The sequence below is a fragment of the Trichosurus vulpecula genome, chromosome 9, assembly GCF_011100635.1.
Source record: "Trichosurus vulpecula isolate mTriVul1 chromosome 9, mTriVul1.pri, whole genome shotgun sequence".
In the NCBI taxonomy this organism is placed as follows: Eukaryota; Metazoa; Chordata; class Mammalia; order Diprotodontia; family Phalangeridae; genus Trichosurus; species Trichosurus vulpecula.
Window position 1 is genome coordinate 197,630,400 of NC_050581.1, and position 26,024 is coordinate 197,656,423.

The 26,024-nt window shown below is 41.6% G+C and overlaps 1 protein-coding gene across 1 annotated transcript in view; it reads right to left on the reverse strand.

Moving 5' to 3' along the window:
• Positions 1 to 26,024, reverse strand: part of LOC118830593 (T cell receptor gamma constant 1) — a 93,692-nt gene that overhangs the window by 996 nt on the left and 66,672 nt on the right. Inside the window, exons 3-5 of the mRNA XM_036737478.1 lie at positions 12,011 to 12,057; positions 6,400 to 6,717; positions 2,251 to 2,301 (exon numbers count right to left, since the gene is read on the reverse strand). Of these exons, the coding sequence (XP_036593373.1) occupies positions 2,251 to 2,301; positions 6,400 to 6,717; positions 12,011 to 12,057 (416 nt within the window). The remainder of the gene's footprint in view (positions 1 to 2,250; positions 2,302 to 6,399; positions 6,718 to 12,010; positions 12,058 to 26,024) is intronic.

The window sequence follows — 26,024 nt, forward strand, 5'->3', positions numbered from 1 at the left end:
TGGGCAAGTCACTTAACCTTTGTCTGTTTCCTTTTCCTCATCTGTAGAATGGGGTAACAGTAGTACCTACCTAGGGTGCTTGTGAGGACCAACTGTGCTAATAATTGTAAAATGATATTATTATATTTATTAATTAATTAATGCATTTAAAAACATGCTTCTGGGAAGGGATCCAAAGGCTTCAGCAGCCTGCCCAAGGAGACCAAGATACAAAAATCTCCATCATTCCCATCCCCCCGGTGAAGGTGAATCCACTGCCTCCCAAGGGAAGAATGCTCCAGACAGTCTAAGCTCTCACCAATCGGAGCCCCTGATTAGGAGCAGAGACACAGGTGAGGAGGAAAGAGCCCTGGTCGAGGAGCTGAAGACCTCAGACTGCAGCTGTGCCCCGGCCAGCTCTGACTCTTCTGAACCTTAGCTTCTGCATCTGTACAATGGGGAAGGTCGTACCTGCGCTTCTCACCTTGCTGGATTATTGCGAGGAAAGCACATTGTCTAACCGAAACAGCACGTGGAAATGGGACTTAGTCACCTCCGAGACAGTAAGAAGTCACATTAAGACAGATTTGTGGAACCACAGAGTTGGCAAAGGATGATGCTGTTCTAAGGGACTGCTCCCGAAATCCTATGGAATTTCTTACAGCATGACCACATGGCATGGGAGTGGGGTTCTTTTGTGAGTGAAAGAAATACACAGAGCTACGGTCTTGGGTGGAGAGATCAAACCTGAGACCTGTAGCCCACAACATTCTCCAGTGCCTCCTAAAGAAATCAGGTTAAAAGGTAATTGGGAAATATTTAACAAAATAAATAAAAATTCAATAAAACATAGATAGCGTTACATTTTAAAACTAAGTCAGAACGTAGCCCAGAGGGATCCTTAGGCTTGCGTTAGTGGTCCCCTGTTTCTATTTGAGTTTGAAACCACAGGTCTGGGGTGAAGAAGACAGTGGTGCCAGTGAGAAGCTTTTGTTTTCAGTGTTGGTCCCACCAGGTCAGTAGCTGGGCACCATCCCCAGCTACTGAACCTGGTGGGGCTTTGACTGACTTCCTCCTCATCTTTCATCTGAGGCTATCTTGTCTCCCAGATGGGATTTTTGTGAGAATCCAGATGAAAGCTCAGAAAACCCATTGGGAAGTACAAATGGGAGGCATTTTTATTGTTGCCATTGTCCACTGGGCCTAGATTGGACACTTGAAGTATACCCCTCCAAGGGCTAACCATGCCCCCAGAGTTAGCCTATGCTGGCCAAAAGCTTTGGTTTGAGCCTGAGTTTCATTCTGTGATGTTGTTGTGTGACTAAGTCACTTCTGGGCCTGTGTCTTCATAAAATGAAGGTTTGGGCCTGGATGACCCCTGAATCCCTTTCCTCTCTAATGGTCCATGATTTCATGTGACTTGCCTGACGTGACACGGTTGGTAAATGGTGGAGGGGACAGGACTCCTTCCACCATGACCCCATAAATGAGTGCTTGAAGGCAAATAGAGCTAGATATTTTTTCATTAGATTTAGATCTGGAGGAGATCTTAGATATACAGTTCACCCTCTTCCTCATTTTACAATGAGGAAATGGAGGCCTAGGCAAAGGAAGTGACCTAACCAATGTCACACAGAGAGCAAATAAGGTTTATAAAGTGCTTACCTAAGAGAAACTCATGTTAGACCAGGTATCATTGTCTCCATTGTTACAGTTGGGCAACCTGACGCCCAGAGAATCTGAGCAACCTGACAAGCATCAAGCAGTTAGTAATGTCCAGGATGTGAATGCACATTTTCCTGACTACAAACCCTGCACTTTCTCCACTAAGAAGCTGAGACCCAGAGGGCTTCAGTGACTCAGCCATATTCCCACATTGCTAGTCAGTGCTGCAGTTGGGAAACAAGATAATTAATTCCATTTTGTTGCCTCTGGGATTGACTAAGATCTTGGTTGAATCTCAGACAAAGGTTCAGGACGTCTTCTATCCTGGCCCTCCAGGCCACCTGCTTCCCAGGCTCCCATCAGGCAAAACCTTCCAATCTTTATGGCCTCAGAAAGACCAGATCTCAGGGTTTGTACAGTCAGATTATAACAAGGAGGAGGTGCCCTTACGTAGAAAACCAGCCATCATCACTGCCGCATTGTGTGCCTTGTTCTGGACCCCAGGAAGCTTCCACTCCTCCCCAATCTCCAGGAGTAAAAAGTTGAGTTGATCATGATTAAAAAAAACTCCCCTTGGCCCAGAAAACAAGTTAATGTGAAGCTTACCATTATTTTTAACTTCAGTTTTCTCACAGGAAGGGGTATCATTTTTGAAAACTAGAAAAAGAGGAAAAACCAGAAAAAATTTCCACTTAGTTAGCTACACACATATATTTATGCCAACAGAAAGACATCCATCCAGAGAAAACCATGGGATTTTGGCAAGATTCTTATCAGGTAATGTGTTTCTTCTGTTCTCATTCATTCATACATTGTACTCAGTTCCATTGTTGGGTTTGGCACATGGTGGTACTAATGTGCCAAGCAGGAAATATTTTATCAGACAATAACCAGACAATTAAACAGATAAATTTGGTATCTCCTTCAGGGACCTTGTGTTGTTAGCTTCATGAATTGATAGTCTGACTGCTTGGACCAAAGAAAATTCATTTAGTCAGGGAATGGTAAGAGTCAGTCAATCACTAAACATTTATTAAGTGCCTACTGTGTGCTAGACACCGTGCTATATGTAGAGTTGGAAGAGAGCTTGGAGATCACTCAGCCAAGCCAGAACAACAGAATGCCCCTCTCCTGAGTAAATGGAATTCCTGCCAGATGCTAGGACACCATGCCTGGTTTCCTTCCTTCAAGGGTTGGACTCAGCAATTAAGGCAATTGATTTCTTAAGTGGAAAGTCACTCCCTCTGGTTTAGGGTGGGCTCTGTGGTACTGACACAATGAATCTTCCCTTGGAAATGATCTTGCATAGTGTTTTACATCCCTCCCATTGATTTATCTGTGTACATTTCTCCTGTGTCAGGAATACTAGCTCCTGGAGGGCAGGGATTGTTCAGTCTTTGTGCCCAAGGTCCCTGATCAAATCACTCTTGGAAGTCTTGCAGGGAGTAAACCCATGGGTATCCTCTCTCACTCTTACATGATCACAATTTTTTTTCTTCGAAATTAACATACCAACTTAATTAATTCAAATCGACAAATATTCATTGCTTTGTTACATTGCCATTGGGTGCCTAGTGGCCAACCAAAGCTGACGTTTCATTGGGAAAATGTTGAAGCATACTTCTTTCACTGGAGTGATTCTTCAATATTTGGCCAGTACACTCCACCAAAGTGGCTGGGCCACTTTCAATAAAGGGCTTTGGAGCTGGGAGGAGCTTAACATTCATCTAGAGCAGGGGTCTTAACCTGGGAGCTGTGAACTTGCTTTGTAAAATAAGTGTATTTCAACACAGTTGCTTTCCTCTGTGATCCTATGTGTTTCATTTTAGGTATTTAACAACATAATTTTGAGAAAGGGGTCCATAGGCTTCACCAGACTACCAAAGGGGTCCATGAATCAGAAAAATTAGAACCCCAATAACCCAACCCATTTATTTTATAGACAAAGAAACCAAGGCCCAGATAAGTGAAGCCACTTGTCCAAGGTCACAAGTGATGGAGCCAGGATTTGAACCATCCTCTGATGGCAAATCTAGCATCCTTCCTGTTGTACCCTCCTGTGTGCTGGGCATTCATATGGAATTTTGTGTCTCTACACTTGGGAAGTAAAGAAGAGCAGAGTGACAAGAATGCAGGACAAATGACAAGTGGAAGAAATTGTCCTGGTACAAATCAGATTAAAAAAAAATTAAACTTAAACTTGATGCTGAAGCCATTTATTTACTGAGAATGGTCTGGCAGAGTTGTTTTTCCTGACCAACTTCAACCAAAAACGACTTTCTACTAAATTTCTTTGTTTATTAGGCAGTTTCTCATGACCTTTTTATCAGCCAGTTCATTGAAATGACACATGATACGCATTAAAACCAATCAGTCCATGAATTCTTATGAATGTTTTCATTAAAAGCAGCTTCCACATATAAGGGGCACTCAGGGTTGATTTCCTTGGTGGTTCTGAAAGTTACATCTAAGTAAAAAAAATGGACACCTATGAAAACCAAAGCAGTCAATATGTTTAAAAGAATGACTTACTCTGGAACCCAAAGGAGAGTCATGAAATTCTGAGCCAGCATTCAGGGAAATGGCCAGCATTGCCCCTCTCCTCATCTCTACTGTAACTCCTCCTACCTCTGGCCCCTCTCTGGGGCTCATAGGCTGTGTCTATACAAAAAAAGCCAATGGATTCTTTATATTGACCAACTAGTCAGTAACCAGACAAAACTGGACCACCTAGTAGTGTAGACATTGCCTAAAGCTCAGTCTAAAGCAATAGAATGAAGAGCAGACGTGATGCTATTATTCAGGCAAAGAGACAAAATCCAACAAGATGGTAAAAAAAAATAAATCCCCACCATCCTGGGCCCAAGGCTGCAATCAATTAAGGTCAAAGGCCTTGAGCATCTTGAGTGATCTATGTGGATGTGAAACACCTAGATTTCTTCCCTTCACTTTGCATCCAGGCAAACATAGCATGAGAGGGTATCATGCAGGAGAATATATGAAATTCTGTTAAAAATAGGGTTTAGGATATGGAGCATGGATTAAGAACTAGGAGGGATCTCACACCTCCATTTTACAGATGAGAAAACTGAGGTCCAGAGATAAGAAGCTGCTTGTGTCAAGTAACCCAGGTAGTGAAAGAGATGGGATTCAAGCTCAGGTCCTCTGACCTCAGACCCAATGGACTTTCCACTACCTTGTCTCATCCCTTCAAAAGAATGCACAGACTCAGCAAACCATTTCTAGTCCTTCTTCCTCTCTGCATCTAGAGACTTTTCCCCTGAGACATTTGTCCAAGTCTGACAAAAGCCAGCGAGAATGTAAAGAAAAGACTCCATCTATCTGTCATGATTAAGCTATTGTCACATTCCTTTCAAGGAGTAGATGGATACAATGGGAATTTGGGAAACTGTCTGCACTCCTTGGATGTCTCCAACATAAGGCAGGCTTCCAGGGTGGGTTAGTTTAATGCTGTCCTCTCTGGTGGGGAGAGGAGCCACCAATCCATTAACAAACATTTATAAAATATCTATTCTATGCCCATCACTGTACTAGGCACCAGAGATAGAGAGACAGAAGGGAAATCAGGCCCTCAATGAGCTTATCATTTAGCTGAGAAGCAGTATTTAAAGCTTGCATTTTGTATATGATTCCAAATACCCAGTTTGACAGATCTCACACCAGGGAATCAACCAGTTAAAATTGATTGGTGATAATGTATGAGCCACACCACCACCAGTTCTTGCGGTTTGTTACTGACAATTGTAGGAATTTTATGACCAGAAGAGATAGAAACCAGTAGAAGGACGGGGATTGGACCTGTGATATTATTAACAGAAAACTCCCCAGGAGAGGAAATTCCCCCTACCAAAGCAGGTTGGCTCTCCCTCTAAAACTTAGAGTCTTAGAGAGTTCATGGAGCCCTTAGAAGTTAAATGATTTCTCCAGAATCGCATAGTATAGGTCAGAGGCAAGATTGAGCGCAAGTCTTCCTGGCCCCCAAGGCTAGGTCTCCCATGAAGCCATTCTCAATCTCTCTCTCTCTCTCTCTGTTTCTCTCTCTCTCTCTCTTGTCTATCTGTCTCTCTGTCTCTGTCTCTCTCTGTCTCTGTCTCTCTCTCCCTCCCTCCCCCTCCTTCCTTCTCTCTCTTCCTCCTTCTCTCTCTGTCTCTCTCTCTGTCTCTCTCTGTGTCTTTGTCTCTCTCCCTCTCTCTCTCTTTCTGTCTCTCTCTCTCTCTCTTTCTGTCTCTCTCTTGTCTCTCTGTCTCTCTCTGTCTCTGTCTCCCTCGCTGTCTCTGTCTCTCTCTCTGTCTCTGTCTCCCTCTCTGTCTCTCAGTCTCTATCTCTCTCTGTCTCTGTCTCGATCTCTGTCTCTGTCTCTCTCTCTCTGTTTCTCTCTCTCTCTGTCTCTTTCTGTCTCTGTCTTGTCTCTGTCTTTCTGTCTCTTCCCTCCCCACCCCGCCTCTCTGTCTCTCAGTCTCTGTCTCTATCTGTCTAATCTACCCCAGTAGAATATAATCTCTTTGAAGGCAGGGATCTTTTAATTTTTAGTTTGTAACTATAGTACTTAGCAGTGCTTGGCATACTATGAGTATTTAATCCATATAGTTGGCGATTGACTTTGGGAGGCTGGGCAGGACTTTTACTAAGAGTGAGGCCAGTCCCTGACCCTGCTAATAGAAAGAAAGAGAGAGAGAAGCCAGTATGGAAAAATACGGAGCTTTGTTTCCCTACTCCTGATAGTTGAGTACGTACCTTCCCACATTGAAGAAAGAGGAATTGTCACAGGTTCTATGCCCTCTTCCTCATGCTGGAAGGAGTAGGTGAGGTTTTTACGCAAGGCATCTTTTTCCACAGTCAGCCAGCTGACCTGTGAGTATAAACCATTGGTCTCAGTGATAGGTCCAAACTGTGCATCCAGAGGGCGTGACTTCTCATCTTTCCAATATGATTTAACGACATTGGGGGAAAAATTCTCCAGCAGGCAAATATAGGTCCCAGATTTTTTTTGCTTCACCTCTTCCGAAGTAGGGAGAAAAAATATGGGTGTTGGTTTCTTTTTGTTAATAGAATCTACAGAGAAAACCAAAGAGCAAAAAGATAATTATTGGAAAACCTGAAAGGCTAATATTGGTGCCAGCTAATGCAGGTCAAAGAAAGTCCTGAACCTCAATACTATGCAGGACAAGGAGATATGCCCCTTAGGCTTCCTGGGGCACCATTTTTTTTAGACTCACAGAATTTCAAAGTTGAAAAGGACCACAGTGGTCATCTAGTCCAACCCCAAACTGAAAAAATGTTCCCTACATACCATACCCAAGGGGTCATCCAGCTGAGGTAGCCACTACTTCTGAAGGCAGCTCCATCCACTTTTGGATGGCTCGAATTGTTAGAGAGGTCTTCCTTATGTTGGGTGGAAATTTGCCTCTTTCCAACTCAGTTCTGCCATCTCGGGTCAAGCAGCAGAACAGGGGGATGTTCTCTTCCAGGTAACAACCCCTTAAAAACTTTTACCACATTATTTCTTGGTATTCGACAGTTTTGATGATGCAGCACATTGCATAGGAAATCTGTCCTTCAGGATGGGAGATCATATTAAGACGGGCCCTTCTTGTGAACTGGCTGGCTTGTGAATTTCTTTTAGAATTAAACCAGGTATTTTATTCTAGGTAATGCTGCAGAACCAATTTTTCTCTCTATAGACCTAATTCTAATGTCACCTGATTTATTTGATTTTATACAGGATCAAATGGTTGGAAAAGTTTTAACAAAGCACATTATGTTGTTGCCAAAGGGAATGTCACATCAGTGAAATGGAAGTAAATCAAACTATAACTTTTGCTTTTGAATGTGAATGTGGATCTCTCAAATTCTCAAAAATTCTGGTCAGAAAAATATTTATAGCAACTCTTTTTGTGTTGCACAGAATTGGACATTGACAGGTTGCCCATCAGTTGGGGAATGGCTGAACAAGTTGTGGCATATGATTATAATGGAATATCATTGTACCGTAAGAAATGACAAATAGGATGATTTCAGAAAAACCTCGAAAAACATATACAAATTGATACAAAGTGAAGTGAGCAGAACCAGGAGAACACTGTTCACAGTAACAATATTGTATGATGAAGAATTGTGAATGACTTGACTATGCTCAGCAACACAGTGAACCAAGACAATCCCAAGGAACTGATGAAGTATACTATCTGCCTCCAGAGAAAAAAACACTAATGTTATCTGAATACAGACCAAAGCATACTATTTTCACTTTATTTTTTCTTTTGTTTGAATTTTCTTGCACAAAATTATTAACATGGAAATGTTTTAGATAATTGCACATGTATAGGCTATATTGATTCCTTACCTTCTCGGGGAGGGAGGAAGAAAGGGAGGGAGAGTTAAACTTTGGAACACAAAAGAATGTTAAATATTTTTACATGTAATTGGGGGAGAAAACATAAAATATTATTTAAAAAATTCTGCTCAGCTTCTGAGTTTACATTTTTCTTGATTTTCACAAGAAAATCATTAGTTTGCTCAGGAATGTATTATTTCATACTCCTTCCAAAAGTATAAATTGTATCTTAAGTTTGAAAAGCCAGGCAATGCATGAAAAACATCATTCTAAACTTTCAAAGTTGCCTTCTGTTGATAAAGGATGCTCTTTACCCCCAGCAGTTGTTTTCCAGAAGAGGGGTTGAATTTATTTTGTATATCATTATCTTGTATATCAAGATATACATTTGCCAGTAATAATGCATGGTGCTTTGTCCAATACATTTCATAGAAATGATTCTATTGGACTTTTCAAAATGGCCTTTGCCTTCTGATGTTTCATGTGAGTTTTAAACATTATTGAAGACTCCCATTGGAAAAATTCTAACTGATTTTTCATGCCTTTTCCTAGGTTGAATTTCCTAATTATTGGGAATTTTCTATGTATCTCAGCGTCTCTTAAATACAGATACATTTAATCACTTATTTTCCCCTCCAACCCCTACCCCCACATAGTGTTGTCTATCCAATTGGAAACAATATTGTTCCAGATCTCTTCTAATTATAAGTTACATTAGGAATGATAAACTGTGAAGAGGCTGATAGTTCTGATGCCCTGAGGACTTCTTGTAAGAACCAACTATATCATTAGGATTGAATGTGGCATCTTAATGGAGCTGCTGCCAGAGGGGTAGAAACAGCCAATGAATTCACCACTATTTCATGAAATTCTTCCACTAAGATCCTACACTGATGCCTCCTCATGTCCTGGGAGGGATCTGACTTCTTCAAATTTGTGCCAATGGATCATAAGTTCTGGCATGGTCCTCCAAGATGGGCACCAAGCTGTGTGTCCACCATCCCCAAACCAGCCACGCTGTATTTGGTGAAGGTCCTCATAAGGTATTGATGTGGTGGTGAGGAGCTGGAGAAACTAATGATTCACATACACTGTAAATCCATACCAGAGTCAAAGGGACTGGAGGAATCAGTTAATTAAATGGGAAGTTTGATTTTCACCTCAGGTTTTTTTTTATCCAGAGGAGTTCATCAGCTTCATTTCCCAATAGTCTAAAATAATGAAAAGATACAGCAAAGTAGCACAGACTCTCTCTCTCTCTAGAGCCATGGTCCCTTACTGTGTGTATCCACTAGCTCCAAAACAAACCGATTTCCCCATTCCCACTAATTTCAGCCATATCCTCACAGCCATTCCCACTGGAAAACAGCCCACTTAGCTCGCAGACATTCAGTGGCTATGGTTTTTTGCTTCTCCAAATGGACCACACCACATTTTATACCTGGGACGCTTAGAAACTGATGGAAACATGACTGAAACACTTACTTGTCACAATGAGCTTTGTTCCTTCACCAAAGACTTTACCAGTTCCCACCGTGGGGCAGCCAGCTACAAAAACCATCTAAGGAGCTCACCCACAGCCAGAAACACAATCAAGGCACGCTATGGGGCCAAAGGGTTTGTCTGGATGGTATTTTTTTCTTGTCTGTATATTCTCCATAAATTTACCAAATCTCAGCCAAGCTTTCATTGAACCTTCGTTATCCTACCGAAACATTTGCATTGAATCCTTATAAATGCCTCCCTCTTTCTTTTCTTCTCCTGTTCCCCTTTATTCTCTCATTCCTCCTCTAAAATACTCATTCCAGTGCCACAAAATAAACTTGCCGAATCTCAGCCATGTTTTGAATTAACATTAATTCTCCAACTTACACATTAGGGCTGGTTGTCTGCAAATTTCTATTTCTTTTCTTCTCTTTCTACCCTCATTCACTTTGTTACTCCTCTCAAAATACTGCTTTTGGTTTTGTGACAGTTCTTCTAATTTATTTGATTAGTTAGAGAACATGCCCACTTTTGCAAAGATTAGAAAACCTCAGAAGGGAACCAAATATCAGTCACAGTAAATGTTCTGACCTTTATTTCTTGGTAGTGAGAAAATACCAATGACACCTGGAGTATTTAGAAAAATTCTTTAGACATAGTTTCCTTCCAAGTGGTTGAATAATCTCCAAAGTGACTATGGCCTGGATGACTTTTTTCACTTCTCCATTTGAAGGTAGGTTATCCCTGAGTCTTCCTGAGAGTCAGTGTGGTAGAGACAGAAAAAGAATTTGGGACCCAGACTGAAGAGACTCAGGTTCAAATTCTGCCTTTGACATTAATGTGTGATTTTGGGCATTCACTTTATTTCTCTAAGCCTCGGTTTTTCCCATCTGTGGAATGGGGATTGAAGTCACATCAATTCTGTGAATATGAAATGAGTTAACTGATATAAAGTGTTTTATAAACTGGAAGCTTTTGCCTACATAAAAGTCAGCTTTCTTGTTTTTATCAGGGAATTTAGACTAGAAAGGATCTTGGTAACTATCTAGACCAGGATTTCTTAACATTTTGGATGGTTTTATGTTCTGGATCCCTTTGGCAGCAGTTCAGTGAAGTCTATGGGCCCCTTCTCTGGATGACGCTTTTAAATACATAAAACAAAATGCATAGGAGGACAAGGAAACTAAGTGCATTGGAATACAATGATAACTATATACATACATATAACTATACACACATATAGATACATGCGTGTACATCTATATCTATGTACGTATATAAAAGGTTCACAGTGCCTAGAACCCCTGGCTCTGCAATTCCTCCATTTTATAGATGAGTTAACGGGGCCTCTAAGAGCTTGTGACCTACTCAGAATCACACAAGGAGGGAAGAAGAGACAGAATTCTGATCTGAACCCAGGTCCTCTGACTTCCAGCAATTTTTAAAAGATATCCAAGAGACTCCTGTTAATGGATCACACCTAACTGCCCACTATAAAGTTCAACTTTTACACTGAAGTCATTCCCACAGACACTGATCCCTAGAATTTTCTACCTTAAAAGGCCCTTGATGACCATTTGGCTTAGGTTTGGCAAACTATGGCTCCTCTCCACCACCCCTGCCTGTTTCTGAATGGTCTGTGAGCTAAGAATGGTTTTTACATTTATGTAAAATCTAGGCTAACCCATGATCCCCCAAGAATTCCCTTTAGAACAGAACCATTACGTGGCCATCCAGCTTTTCTTTAATGACATCTAATGAAGGGGAGCTCGCTCCCTCCTATTCCCCTTTGGGGCATTTCTCAGGAGGAAGTTCTTCCCAGCCTCCAGCCCAAGCTGGCCTCTTTGCAAGCACCTTCTGCTGTTGCTTCCAGTTGTGCCTCCTGGCGCCAAGCAGAACATGTCTGATCCCTCTTGACTAGTCATGGGTATGACAGGAAGTAAATTTATGGATATCGTATTTTGTGAATGATCTTTTAAATAAAAGAAAACTTTAAATAATAAAAAGTCTTAAGCAAAAATGTGATACACTTAGCTCCACGCAATCTTGTTTTTTACTATTAATGAGATTTTAATGGATGTTAATAGTTCCCTAACTTTTCCTTCATATGATAGAATCTTATTCAATCAGCATGAAGCCACCGTGAAGTCAAAGGGACAGGAGGAATCACAGGCATAAAAATGAGAAGGTTGGTTTGCACCTTAGACAATTTTTACCCGCAGAATTTTATCAGGCACGTTTGCAAAAATAAAATGGAACTACAGCAACAATGGCACAGGAAAAAACCTTTGAAGTAACCCAGCATCTCTCTGAGCCTTGGTGCACTGCACCCATTCTCTCGAGATCAAAATGGTTTCCCCACTGCCACTGACTTTAGTCCAGTACTCCCAGATGTCCCACCAGAAAACAGCCCACTTAGCTCACAGACATTCAGTGGCTATGGTTTTTTGCTTCTCCAAATGGATCGAGCCTTACTTTTTACTTGAGATTATTGGAAACTGATGGAAACATGACTGAAACACTTACTTGTCACAATGAGCTTTGTCCCTTCGCCAAAGACTTTAACAGTTCCCACTGTGGGGCGGCCCGCTACAAAAACCATCTAAGGAACTCAACCGGAGACAGAGACAGAGTCAAGGCATGCTGTGCGACCAAATGTTTGTCTCTGTGGTGTTTTTCCTTGTCTGTATATTCTCCATAAATTTACCAAACCTCAGCCAAGTTTTCAGTGAACCTTAGTTATCCAACCTAAACATTTGCATTGGATCCTTATAAATTCTTCCCTATTTCTTTTCTTCTCCTTTCCCCCTTTATTCTTTCATTCCTCCTCTAAAAATACCTATTCCAGCTCCACAGTTTTCTAAATTATTTGATCACTTATTGAGTATAAATGTAAATTAGGAAAATCCCATTTTTCTGAAGTGTGAAAAACTTTGGGAGGAAGTTGAATTTCTGTCACAGTAATTGTTTAAAACTTTGTCTTTTTGTGTCAAGAAAACACCCAAAGATGCAGATGTTAGAGAAAAAAAAATTGAGCTGCATTGTCCTTCCAGCCATTCCCTTGGGTGACAGGGATCTGGGTGACCAATGGTTACTTAGCATTAAATTTCATGCATGTGAAATGATTCTCCATTTGAGCATTTAGGCTGTTCTTGAATGTTCCAAAGAATTCTTGGAGTATAAACATTAGCCTATATCCAGGAGAGGGAGGGTGGTATCAGTTGGAAAAAGCTTTGGACCCATAGTTAGGAGAGATCCAGATTCAAATCTTGCTTGCAAGTGTGGAACATTTTATACCATTTTATATCATTTTTAATTTCAACCAGACCCAGAGCCTGAATTAATGAGTAACTGGAAGAAGATCCAGGACCTAGGCTTCTTTGTTCTCTAGAGTTTGCTCAGGTAATACCCTTACCTCTGTCAACAAGGCCGGATCAGACTGACCTAAGGAAATTCTTTCCCCTGTTAGCCATTAAAGGATGAGACCGTAACCCCAAGAAAGACTACCTCGCTTAATATTAACTGACCTTTGTCAATATTCTTTACAACCCTATTCCATTAAGGAAAATCCTCTTCTTGTATCATGGTTAAACATACGTGGGAGTCATAATGAGGTAACGCAGGCTTGCTGGGTCTGCTAAAATAATGTATATAAGTTTTCTCATTCCTTTGTTCAGACAGCCAGAGCTTATGCTCTGACTCCTTGTACGTACAAGTAAACTAGCTTAGCTATGCTTTAAGGGAAAATAATAAACAACATGGATTTTTCTATCCCCTAGCTTGTCTGCCTCCTTCAACCAAACTTTCAGGTTTAACGCAAGCTATACTAGCTCTGTGACTGTGGATAAGCTTCTTTGCCCTTTCAAGACTCGATTTCCTCATCTGAACAATGGAAATGGTAGTCACTATTTCAGTGTTGAAATGAACAAATGCAATGTTGTATTTAAGATATTTTCCACAGCCCTAAAGTGTTTTCTCTGCAAATGTCAGTTATCATTTTCACAGATTTCAGACCTGGAAGGGATTACCTGGTCCAATTCCCTTGTTTTATAGATGATACACCTGATACACAGAGAGTGGTTAAGCGACTCACCCCAAGTCACCCAAGGATCTAAGGGTTAGCCGAGCTGGCATGTGAGTACAGGTTCTCTGAACATAAGCTCCTTTTTGTAAGATTGTGTTCAGAATCCCCACATTGGGTCCTGTCTATCGGCATACAAAGCACATTAACCTGGTCGTCACGGAACATACCTGTCACAATGAGTTTTGTTCCAGAGCCAAATACTTTGATGTCTGTCCCAGCACAATGTTTGAGGCCTTTACAAAATCTCCAAATTTAAGAGCGCTCTAAAGATATCCAGCTGCTGAACATTCCTTCCTCCCCACATTACATCTGGATAGGCTTGATCAGAGAGCCTCTGCATGGTTCCCTTCTCCCTCCCCCCAGCCCCTGAGCTCTGCAGAAACCCTGGGGAAGAGAATGGAGTCTAGCATCCTACCCTCAGTGCATCATTTCCCACAAATGCAGTGTGTGTGTGTGTGTGTGTGTGTGTGTGTGTGTGTGTGTGTGTGGTGGGGGGGGAATGTCTCCTCATCAGTCAGCTTTCAATGCAGTTTGCTTAGTTAAGGACACTGTTCATGCTTAAGGATCAGGGAGGGGGTAAAATCAGTCCTGCTTTCTTGTCATTGGATAGACGCAAACCAAGATGGGAGGCAGAAGACCATGGAGAGTAATTTGGTAGCACTGAGTTTCATGTAATGCAATTGGGAGGCAGTGGAAGTAGGGCTCGATTTGGCATCAAAGGACCTGGGTTTGGATCCTACTCTGCCGTTTATCTGTGTGATAGCAAGTCAAGACATCTTTCAGTTCCTAGAATCAGAGATTTCAGGTGGAAGAGTCCAGGGTCACACAACATAAAGCCTAATATACTCCCTTTCTTCCTACATTATTCCTCACCTTATAACCCTGATAAGCTCCTGATTCTCTAAGAGGGCACCCAACTTTCCTTTTGTCACTTACTTGCTAATAAGCTTAGACCTAGTAGTTATCATAGAGCCCATCTGATCCCATCTTTCAAAGGGTGGATTAGAGAGGGTCCATTTGCATGGAAGTGTCATCATCCAAGATGCCGAAACACTGGTTAGTCACCCTCATATAGCCATCTTCATGAGCCTTGACTGTCCAGAATTTGAGGAAGGGCTGCCATGCTGTCATGCATGAGCATTCACCCACATTTTCCGTCAGACACTCATCCATTCTACACCTTAAGTGTCTGCCATGGATGAGGGGCACCACAGGAGAGACAAATAGGACAGACACAGCCTCCACCCTGGCAAAGCTCACCCATTGTTGTCTGCAGAAAAGTCCCTAAATCCAAAATGACTGGCTTAGTGCCCCTGCTCAACCATTTCATGCTATTCTCATTAAAAAGCTACCCTCCTCTCACCCCCAGGTACATCTGCCTCACCCAATTTACATCCCACGTGAACATATGATTCAAAAACATCAATTCCCTCAGGATTAATCCAGTCTTCAGAATTACCAAGCTCCGTGTTGGTGCAGTGGAAAGAGTGCTGCTTTTGGAGTCAGAATACCTGGGTTCGAGGGTCCGTTTTTTAGCTGTATGACTGTGGGTAAAGTCTCTGACCCTCAATTTCCTCACTTATCAGATGAAGGCATTAGACTCCATGCCCTCTGGGTCTCTTTTCAGCTTGAAATCCTATGATCTGATCATCTGATAAATGGGGATGATCCCTGTGGAGCTGGTGACTGAGGCGGAGCGGGGAGGGGCTGTGAGAGAAAGGCTCTGTCGGTCCTGAAGTCCCACAGAGCAAAGAGCTGACGCCATGGTTTCTGGGAGAAGTGTCTTAATCAGTTCAAAAGGGACCTTGTCCGCCCACACCAAACTCTTTAGGTCTCATGCCTTGTGGGCTCCATCTGTTCACAGATGGGATTCCAATGGTGAATTGCGGCCAAGAATCAGGGAGGCATGTGTGCGTGTGCGTGTGTGCATGCATGTGCGTGTGCCTGTGTGTGAGTCTGTGCATGTGTATGTGTGTATGTATGGGTTTAAATCAGTCTAGTTTATGTGAAGGCTTTTCTTCTGAAAAGTATTTTCGAAGTTTAGCACTGGCAGGAATCTCAGAAGTCATTTAAAGCCACCTTTGTATTTTACATGGGAGGAAACTGAAGCTCAAAAAGGCATCCCAACTTGTCCAAAATCACCCAAACGATCATAGCAAAGCCTGGATTGGAACCCAGGTCTCAGGACTCTAAACCAGAGCTTTCCCTGCTGCGCTGTTATGTCCCCTTGAATGGAAGTTCCTGGAAGACACAGACCAGCAGACCGGTTGTCTTTGCAGCCCCTCCCCACCCCCCAACTCCCCCATACCCACTAAGTGCTGGCACATAGTAGGTGCTTCATAAATGTGCATTGAATTGACTTGAATTCCCTCAGATGTGAATGAGAAAGAAGAAAAAAGCACTCACCATTCCCAAGAACTATGAGCTGAGTTCCTTCTGCGAAGATTTTGACCCAGCCTGTGCTATCACACTGATCACCTGCTAAACAAAAATATCGCGGCCACCACAAGGCTCATCTTGGGGTGTGAACGTCCAGGAAAGAAAACAAATAAGTAGCCAGAACTCCGAAACATCTTCACATTTGTAATGCGGCTGCTTGGTAATGGGGCAAGTCCAGAGATCTACCATTCCTTGGAGTCTCTATGATGGCAAGCAAGTCTTCCCAAGAGGGACTGAAGGGACTGCAAGCTTCTCAACAAATGAGCAAAGCCACAGAGTCCTCGTATGGTCCACAGTAAAGAGGTTCACTTAATGGGGTCTGCAGAGATGAAGGAGACAATAGAAGAAAGAATAAATTCTGAACAAAGTAGAAACTGAATAAAATATGAAAATGAAATGGATTGTGGATCCTAGGATGTCTAAGGAAGAATTATAATAAAGCAGCTAGTCATTTCTCAAGGAGGAAGCAGGCTCAGAGGGAAAGGAGCTTGCCCAAACTTATATAGATAATGAGCTCACTAAATGACACTGAATCTTCACTTTGGCAATATACCAGCAGAGCCACTTATAAATTAACACTAAGGGGGTGTGTGTGTGTGTGTGTGTGTGTGTGTGTGTGTGTGTGTATGTGTGGTGGAGGGCTGGGGGAAAGACAGAGAGAAACCACAAAGAACCTCTGAGAAAAGAGGAGACCACATCTGCTCTTAGCAACAGCCCATGTGGGGGATGGTCACATAGAAAGCAGATGATACTTGAATGATGGGAAAAGGTGGCATGGTCATTGTAGGCTTAGATACTTCTGTTTCTCTTCTCAGTATACAGCCAAATGGGAAGCTCTTCCTGCAGCAAAGTTTGATTTTTTTGTTCTGTTGAGTTGACAATTTAACAGGAAGTCTATGGTTTGTTGCTCTCTGGGAATGGACTCTTCACATCTGTGCTCTCACATACCATTAATTACCAAGTTGGGCTCATTTCAGTTCCATGATTTCTCCTCTATCCATTTACTCCTTCCTCCCTCCTCCCATCACCATAAGCCTGGTTTGGGCCTTTGAACATCTTCAATGGATAGTTACCTTATTACAGGTCTTCCCATCTTTACTCTTCCCAAAGAACCTTGTTGGCATTTGGCACACGTAAGTGACCCATCTGAGTGTGAATCCACTAAATCTGACCACACACAGAAAAAGCACTTGTCTTTGAAAGAAATCTTCTCGTGAGAGATTTGAGACATGGAATTTGTACCTGTTTCAGATAAAGAAAAGAAAATATTGCTTCACAGAAGTTGGGATTCTAACAATTTCTATCATGCCTCCAGTAATACAAGGGAAAACGTAATACAAAAACTTAAACATTCTGATCAATGTTGTTACCAAACATGACGTCAGAAAACTCATTGGTTAAAGCATGCGTCCTACACCTCATCTGAGAGGCGGTGGAATACTGGTGCAAAGTGAGGCATACACTCTCAAACTAATCCAGTTTTCCTTAACTGAACCTTTTGTTAAAACCACCACCACAACAAAAAGCAAGGTCACTTTTCGTTGAAGAGGAAGAGTCATTGGGAGGTATTGGTGATGTCTAAAGTAAAGCATTAGCAAAACCTTTTTAAGAAAACAGGACTCAACAAATCACTATTGTAACATTCTTTTAGCTAATCAATAAGCATGGCCCATGCACTGGGTTAAGTGCTAGGGATATTAAAAACATCTTCGTCCTGACCCTGGAGTAGCTCACATCCGAATAGAGACAATATTAAAATAACTCCGTACACAATAAGTTGAAGGTTGTGTAAGAGGGAAAGCATTTGTGGGGGAGGGCGGGGGGGGGGGGAAGCAGGGACCACTCAGTCAGTGAGTCAGTAAAGATTTAGTAAGCATCTGGATCATCAAGGTGGTGCATAGTGCATAGAACACTGGGCCTGGAGTCAGGAAAATGTCCGGAGTGGAGATTTGGAGCGTCTTGTTGAAGGAACATCAAGGAGACCAGTGGTGTTCCCAAAATACAGTTGTGACTGTGTTAAGCCCCCTCTTAAAGAGCTCTAGTGACTCCTTGTTATCGCTAAGATAAGATGAAAATGTCTGTTTGGCATTTAAAACCCTTCATGGTCTGATGGATTTTTGCAGACATTACACACATGAATGCATTTGTCTTCATGCATTTGAAAGTTGAGCCAAAGTGGCCTTCTTAGTGCTCTTCCTCATGCAGAATCTCCCACCTCCATGATTTTATACTAACTGTGCTATATGACAGGATGTCTTTCCCCCACCGCCTTCTCTAGGAATTACTAGGCTTCTTCAAAGATCCAAGCCAACTGTATTGTCCCACAGAGGGGCTTTCATGAATTCCCTCCCACTACCAGGCCTCCCATACCCCCAAGTTAGATTGTATTTCCTTTTTGTAAAAGGCAGCATGGAGTAAGGGATAGAGAGCTGTCCTCAAAATCAAGAAGGCCCGAGTGCAAGTCATGTCTCCGACATATGTGACCCTGGGCAATTAATGGAAGCTCCCAGTAACTCAGGCAAGTCTCCATGTTGAGAGGAAGTTCTGGCCTCTATTGATAGAAGGACTTCCTGATAGGACTGAAACCAAAGGTCCAGTCACTGTCTCATGTTTTGGACATGTTTTTGACTTTCTCACGTATATGGACATATTGCTTCAACCATAGAGTCCGTGGTCCTTGAGGGGAGAAGGGCTTTCGTTTTTGTTTTGGTATCCCTAGGAACTACATAATGCCTGGAAGGCACTTTTTCCCCACTGGACCTATAAGATCATTGTTGTAGGGATCTCCCAGTGAGGAAGACCCTCAACCAATGTAGACGAACATATTCTGATATTTATGATATTAGAGAGTTACCTAAGACATGGAAAGGTTAAGAGACTTTACATAGAAGATGCCTAATAAATGCTTGTTGATAGATGGAAATGGTGTGTTTTTAATATTAGAAAAATGCTTTTGAAAAGAAGAGATGATAATTTTTGGAGCCTCATTTCCCACAGAGAATACTAATGGAATATTTTCTCAAGGATGTTCTTTAATTCTTTATTGTTTCGATTGTATCTGTTGTAGAAAAAGGGGATAATTTATGAATTCCCATCCTTTATCTTTTGAACTTTGGCTCATGAAAACATTCATTTTGCTTGGATTTCCCTCCATAAATCCCCCTCCCTTGGCCCCCATGACCACAGATCTCCCTCCCTCCCTGCCTCCACTTCAGGCCTTGGTGATCTATAGCACAGCTTCTTAAACTTTTTCTACTCTTTACCCCTTTTCACCTGAGAAATTCTTACTTGACCCCAGGTAAGTAGGTATATAAAATAGGTATACAAATCAAACATTTACTGATATTAAATCATAAAGAAATTTATTTTAAAACAATTCTTTGGTATACATGTAATTTTACCATTTATTAAAGACGAAAGCAAATTTGCATACTAACGAGATGGATGTGCTTGTTTATTTTTACATAAAAAATTAAATCTTGGTGGAATATTTGATACTGCAGGACATAAGGAATATATGGCATTTTTCAGAGTTGATCAATATTTTGGTTTTATAATCATCACTGCTGAGAATGCTGCTTCACATAAATACATAGTCCAAAATGGCAGAAGCATACTTAGGGCCATTTCAGAAATTATCAGAAATTCTGTCCTAATCCCAAGCCAAAATTCATTTAACAAGTTTTTAGGAAACTCAAGTTTTAAACCTGTGTCTCTTGGAACCTCAGCAAATTGTCGTGTGTTCAGAACCAAAGTTTTAGTGAAGTTGTGCAATGCAACACAGGTAAGTGCTTCCAGAAACACCTTGGATTCATTATGATTTGATTTTGAACCTAATTTTTGGTCATTGCATGTTCATAAACCCTTTACTGTTGCCAAATTTTTCACAACCCCCACATTCAGTTACACGACCCCATATGTGATTGAAACCCGTAGTTTAAGAAGCACTGATCTATAGATGCATGTTCTCTCTCACTGCTGGACATAGCATTTCCCCAACACTATTAGCACTTTCTTGAAGGGAACCATGTCTTGGACTCCTTTCATCTTTCCCACAGCACTGGGCATGCTCAACCTGAGTCAATAGTTGCTGACCAACAAAGATAATGAGCCATTACTGTCATAAGTAATGAGGAAAAATGGCATCTTGATGTTGAAAGGCACTTCCCTGGTCACTTGGTCCAAATTCTACCTGAAAAAGCATTTGAGTTGGTTCAGAGATCTAGGGAATTAAGAGATGATATTAATGTCTTCCTTCTTCCTGCTTCTCTTATTTTCTCCTGAGGAATATTGGATCTAACTGCCAACTTTGGTGTATGAGCTTTGGACAGGGGGCCAGACATGGAGTCAGGAATATCTAGGTTCAAATTCTGCCTAAGACAGGTGATGCTGGGCAAGCCACTTAAATCATCTCTTTGCTTCTCTACCTTTGTAAAATGGGCATGGAATGAGAACCTACTCCTTAGGGTGGTGGAGAGGGTGAGACCACAGAATACAATGTAAGGCTCTCTGCCAAAAAGCTGAATGACAGAATTTGAGAATTGGAAGGGACCTCAGAAGCTGTCTACTCCAACCCATAAAACCAATGGAAATCTTACAGTCCTGTAGAGACGTGAATGACTATGATGGTGATGGAGGGAATTTGGAACCTGTGTGAGTTGGAGCAGTAATGTGGTATCATAGAGACATGGGCCAAATAGTCTTGGGAAGAAATACAGGAAGTGCTGCAGTCAGGCTGAGGATGGGAGTGAGAAATGAGGAGGTGGCCCCCAGGAAGGAGGATGTGCGGAGGTGTAATAACAATGTTACTTGTAGCTACTGTGGCTGTGTAAGGCCAATAACACCAGCACACAGGAGGGCTGCTAGCACAGGTTCTTTGATCTGCTTTTCTAAGGAAAGCAACCTTAAGGGGTTTACAATCTCATTTTAATTAAATATACACATATCGTCCACTTTCAGGGGAAAAAGCACCCTGAACTTCAGAGCAAATACAAACAGAAATTACAAGCAGAAAAAATATAAACAGAGCAAATAACACAAATCAACAGATAGGCTTCTAGCTGTCTGACCAAAGCTATACCTACATAGTTACCAGAGGGAGAAGCACCAATATCTGGGTTTTCAAAGCCAAGGGGTTCTTTAATGATTACCCAGAGTCTCCACACTAGCACTTCACCAATGAGTGAGCCTCAAGCAAAATGCTAATCTCAGAGTATATATGCACTTCTTCAGGGTCAGAGGGCATCAAAACCATGCCACTCAAACCCATGTGACCTAGGCCTTTCCATGACTTAACAGGTCATCAGCACTTCCAATTCAATCAAAGACTCTTGACTGAAACAAAGGCAAGACTCAAAGGCACTTGATTGCCTTAGTGCCGAGAAGGACTCCAAAACAAAAAATGGCAAAAGGTCCCACCATGCTTGTCATTACAGGAGGGACACGAGGAGCATAGGATTCTGTAGGTGTTGTCATTAAGTGTTGGTAGTCCCAACATGCACAGTAGTAGGTGGCCCCATCTTCATGTGTTATATTGCTTATTGTTAGGATCAAGTTTCCCTTGTCTTTTTTGTTTCCCCCCATAACTTTGTTTTTTATATCACCCAAGGATTTTCTTTTGGCAATGCTGGTTGATGGGACAAAGAGCAAATGTGGCAAAGGCTGGTTTGACTTCTCTTGGTACCAGTATATGTACATGTCAGCAAAGATCTTACTGCAAGATGCTTGACAAGTCACACATGCTCTTGTACTCAGCTCTTTAGTGATGGAGATGTCAGCCTGCTTCTGTATCAAAGCTGCATGTCCAACTAAAAATAAAAGAAGAGAACATAAAGATATAAGGAGGTCCTTTTGAGAATTTCTTGTTTCTCACCTGATCTGAAAAGAGGGAGAAGCTATCTCACAGGCCCAGAGGGTGGCCACAGCAAGCACTTGGCAGAGGCTCATTCTGGCTGTTCCAATTGTTGGCCTGAAGAGAACCCAAGGAAGCAAGGAGACTGATGAGTGAAGAGATCAGTAGTATTGCTCGGTCAAAGGGTATACACAGTTTTGTAACTCTTTGGGCATAATTTATAATTTATAACTTTAAGCATAGTTCCAGAATGTTCTCCAAATCTCTTAAACTTCTTGACAACTCTCCAAGCCTGTAGGTTGTAGGAGAAGGGGCCAGCTTGCATTGGCAGAAGGAGATTCCTCATCTATCCTAATGAAACCACAGGGCCAGTCACCATTGCCTTCCTTGCAATAACTATGTGGCTCAGCAGTGGAAGGATTCTATTACACATTTCCCAGACGAGGGAACTTGACCAGGTTCCCACTTGCCCAGTTTGCAAGTAGAATCAAGCAAGAAGTATTTATTAAACACCTACTATTTGCAAGGCACTAGGAACATTGGAAATAAGGCTTGGCTTTCAACTCAGGTCTCTCTGACTTCTAGTCCAGTGCCTTCCCTCCTGATTCCAGGCTACTCCCCAGTACAAACCAGTGTCCCAGTGGTGATGGGATGGTGATGACTTTTCATTTTGCTGTCCTTCACTCACATTGTTTCTATAGGACCCCCAAACCTATCTTTCCCTTTGGCAAAGAGAAACAAATGAGCTGTGGCATTGATCTTCTGTCCTGCTCTTCAAATCCCCCCAGTAAAATGGGTGTTTGGAGAGTTAATTTTCTTTATATATATATATATATATATATATATATATATATATATTAATACACACACACACATATGTTTCTTTTTAGTTTACAACATTCAGTTCCACAGGTTTTTGAGTTCCAAATTTTCTCCCCCTCCCTCTCCTCCTCCCTCCCCGCAAGATGGCATGTAATAAAATGTAGGTTCTATATTTCCCTTCTCATTGAACTTATTTACATAATAGTCTAGTTGTAAAGACAAATTATAACCAATAGAATGAATCATGAAAACGGCGAAACAAAACCAAAAAAGAAGGGAAAAAAGAGAGCAAATAGTTTGCCTCCATCTGCATTCAGACTCCATAATTCTTTCTCTGGATGTGCATAGGTTTTTCCATCATGTGTCTTTTGGAACTGTCTTTGAATCTTGCATTGATGAGAGGAGTCAAGTCTATCAAAGTGAGTCCTTACAGACACCATGTGTCTATAATCGTGTATATTGATCTCCTGGTTCTGCTCCCCTCACTCAGCATGAGTTCATATAAGTCATTCCACATTGTAATGAAGTCTGTCTGCTCCTCATTTCTTATAGCACAATAGTATTCCATTACATTTATATACTGCAATTTGTTTAGCCATTCCTCAATTGATCAGTACCCCCTTGATTTCCAATTCTTTGCCACCACAAAAAGAGCTGCTATAAATATTTTGTGTACATACAGGTCCCTTTCCCACTTGTCTGATCTCTTTAGGATATAGCCCCAGAAGTGGTATTGCTGGGTCAAAGGATATGAACAACTACTTGGTACTGGCTAAGAAACAGAGTGGTGGATCAGTGGAATAGGTTAGGTACACAAGACACAATAGTCAATGACTATAGCAATCTACTCTTTGATAAACCCCCAAAAATCCAACTTCTGGGTTAAGAATTCACTATTTCACAAAAACTTCTGGGAAAATTGGAAAATGGTATGGCAGAAACTGGGCATAGACCAAAATCTTACACCACATACCAAAATAAAGTTGAAATGGGCTCATGATTTAGGAATAAAGGCTGATATTATAAGCAATTTGGGAGAGCAAGGAATAGTTTACCTGTCAGATTTATGGGAAAGGGAAGAATTCGTGACCCAACAAGAGATAGCATTACAAAATACAAAATGAGTAATTATGACTATGTTACATTGAAAAGTTTTTGTATAAACAAAGCCAATGCAACAAAGATTAGGAGGGAAGCAGAAAATTGAGAAAAAATCTTTACAACCAGTGTCTCTGATAAAGGCCTCATATCTAAAATGTACAGGGAACTGAACCAAATTTCTAGGAATCCAAGTCATTTCCCAATTGAGAAATGGTCAAAGGATATGGAGAGGCAGTTTTCAGAGGAAGAAATTTAAGCTATCTATAGTCATATGAAAAAATGTTCTAAATCACTATTGACTAAAGAAATGCAAATCAAAACAACTCTTAGGTACCACATCTGTCCTGTCAGATCAGCTAACATGAGAACAGGAAAATGATAAATGTTGGAGAGGAAGGGGGAAAATTGGAACATTGCTACATTGTTGGTGGAGTTGTAAATTGATGTAGCCATTCTAGAGAGCAATTTGGAACTATGCCCAAAGGGCTATAAAAACGAGAGTTAATTTGCCAGTCATTTTGGAAAGTTTCATGCAGATACAGCTTGGGAGGATCATAGTTCCTGCTGCAGCTTGACTTTTCGCACCTCTGTTGCACATGTGTGTGCACGCACACACACACACACACACACACACACACACACACACTCCTGTGTGACCTTGGGCCAGTTACTTGCCCTCCATAAGTCCCAGTTCCTCAGTGGTCAATCAGACAATTGACTTAGGTGACCTCTGACATCTCTTCCAGCTCTAAATCAATTATGTCAACTTATGTGTGTAATGGTAATATCCTCAGTAGGATGTAAACTCCTCAAGGTTAGGGGCTGCCTTGGGGTGGGGGCATTTCTTTGTGTTCCTCATGTCTACCAGAAGTGCCTGGCTTATAGTAGAGGCTTAATAATTATGTGTCAAATGAATGAATGAATTATAATATTGAGTGATTAAAATGGACAATCATTGTCATGTATCATTTGGGAGAGGGCATGTGAAGATGACGAGAGATCCCTGCCATAGGCAGAGTTCATGGCAGAGGGATGGCTGGTTTGGGGGTGCAGGAGGGTTGGTTCAGGTGCCTAGGCTTCTCTCCTTTGCAGCATGTTACCAGGCACCACATCCCTTCTGGGCCATACTCAATAGGTGGTTGGCCAGTCTTTCTTTGAAGACCTCTACATTGTGGCTGTCCCCTAGCTCCTGAGCCTACCCCTTCCACTCTTGACATGTTCTGATCATCCTGAAGCTTTGACAGACATCAAGCTGGAATGTGACTCTTTGTAACTGAGTAGTGATGAACCAATGGCTTTAAAAATTTCAGACCTAAGAAGGAGCCACATATTTTCGAATAAGAAGAGATAACAGGTGTGTTGTTTTTCAGAATTCCTGCAGATACTAAAGCAATTAGAGAAAACCTCAGGGAAGTCATTGGACTTGTTTTACCTTCTTGTTACTGCTTTGACGTAACCTAGTGCCACTGGGGTATTGATTTGTACTTTTCACTTCCCCTATCTTTTGTAAAATTTATCAAAAAATGGGTCCTTTGCCTTAAGTCCTATTAATTCAGTCCACACTGATCTCAGTCTTTTCTGCCCACTTATATTCTGTGTTACCTAATTTGTCCCTGAATTATACACCACGCTCTGCTTTTCTACAATAATTTCGTGCTTATCACTCTTGGCTCCTCAACTAGAAAGAACTCCTTGAGGGCAGAGACTCTCTCTCAATTTTTTCCTGTTGTTGATTGAAAAGTGTACGTTGCAAAGGTCTGATTAAATTGTCCTTACATGTTTCTTCTGTTGGCATCATGGGGCTGGATCATTTCTTTGGTCCTCTGAAGGGCCTCCATGTTTAGAGACAATGCTCCTCCATAGGGAAGGATGCAGTCATTGCTCTCCCACCTCATATTTAGGAAATCGGACCCAATTCTCACAATATTGACGTGGAACTAGTAAGTTTCCTGCCTGGATCCTTCTCAATCCAAGTAGTTCTTCACTCCTGCCTGATTCTGACCCATACATCGTCACTGCATTTTTAAAATTTCTTTTGGTGCCAAACAAACTATTCAATGATTTCTTTTGAAATGATAATAATGGCTAACATTTACTAAGTACCTCAGAGCTAACAAAGTGGTTTATCTCCATGACCTCTTTGGATCTCCAAATGACCCAGTTTGGTGGGTTTTATTACAGTTTATACTTTACAGAAATTGAGAGAAATGAAGTGACTTTTCCAGAGTCACATAGCTGGTGAT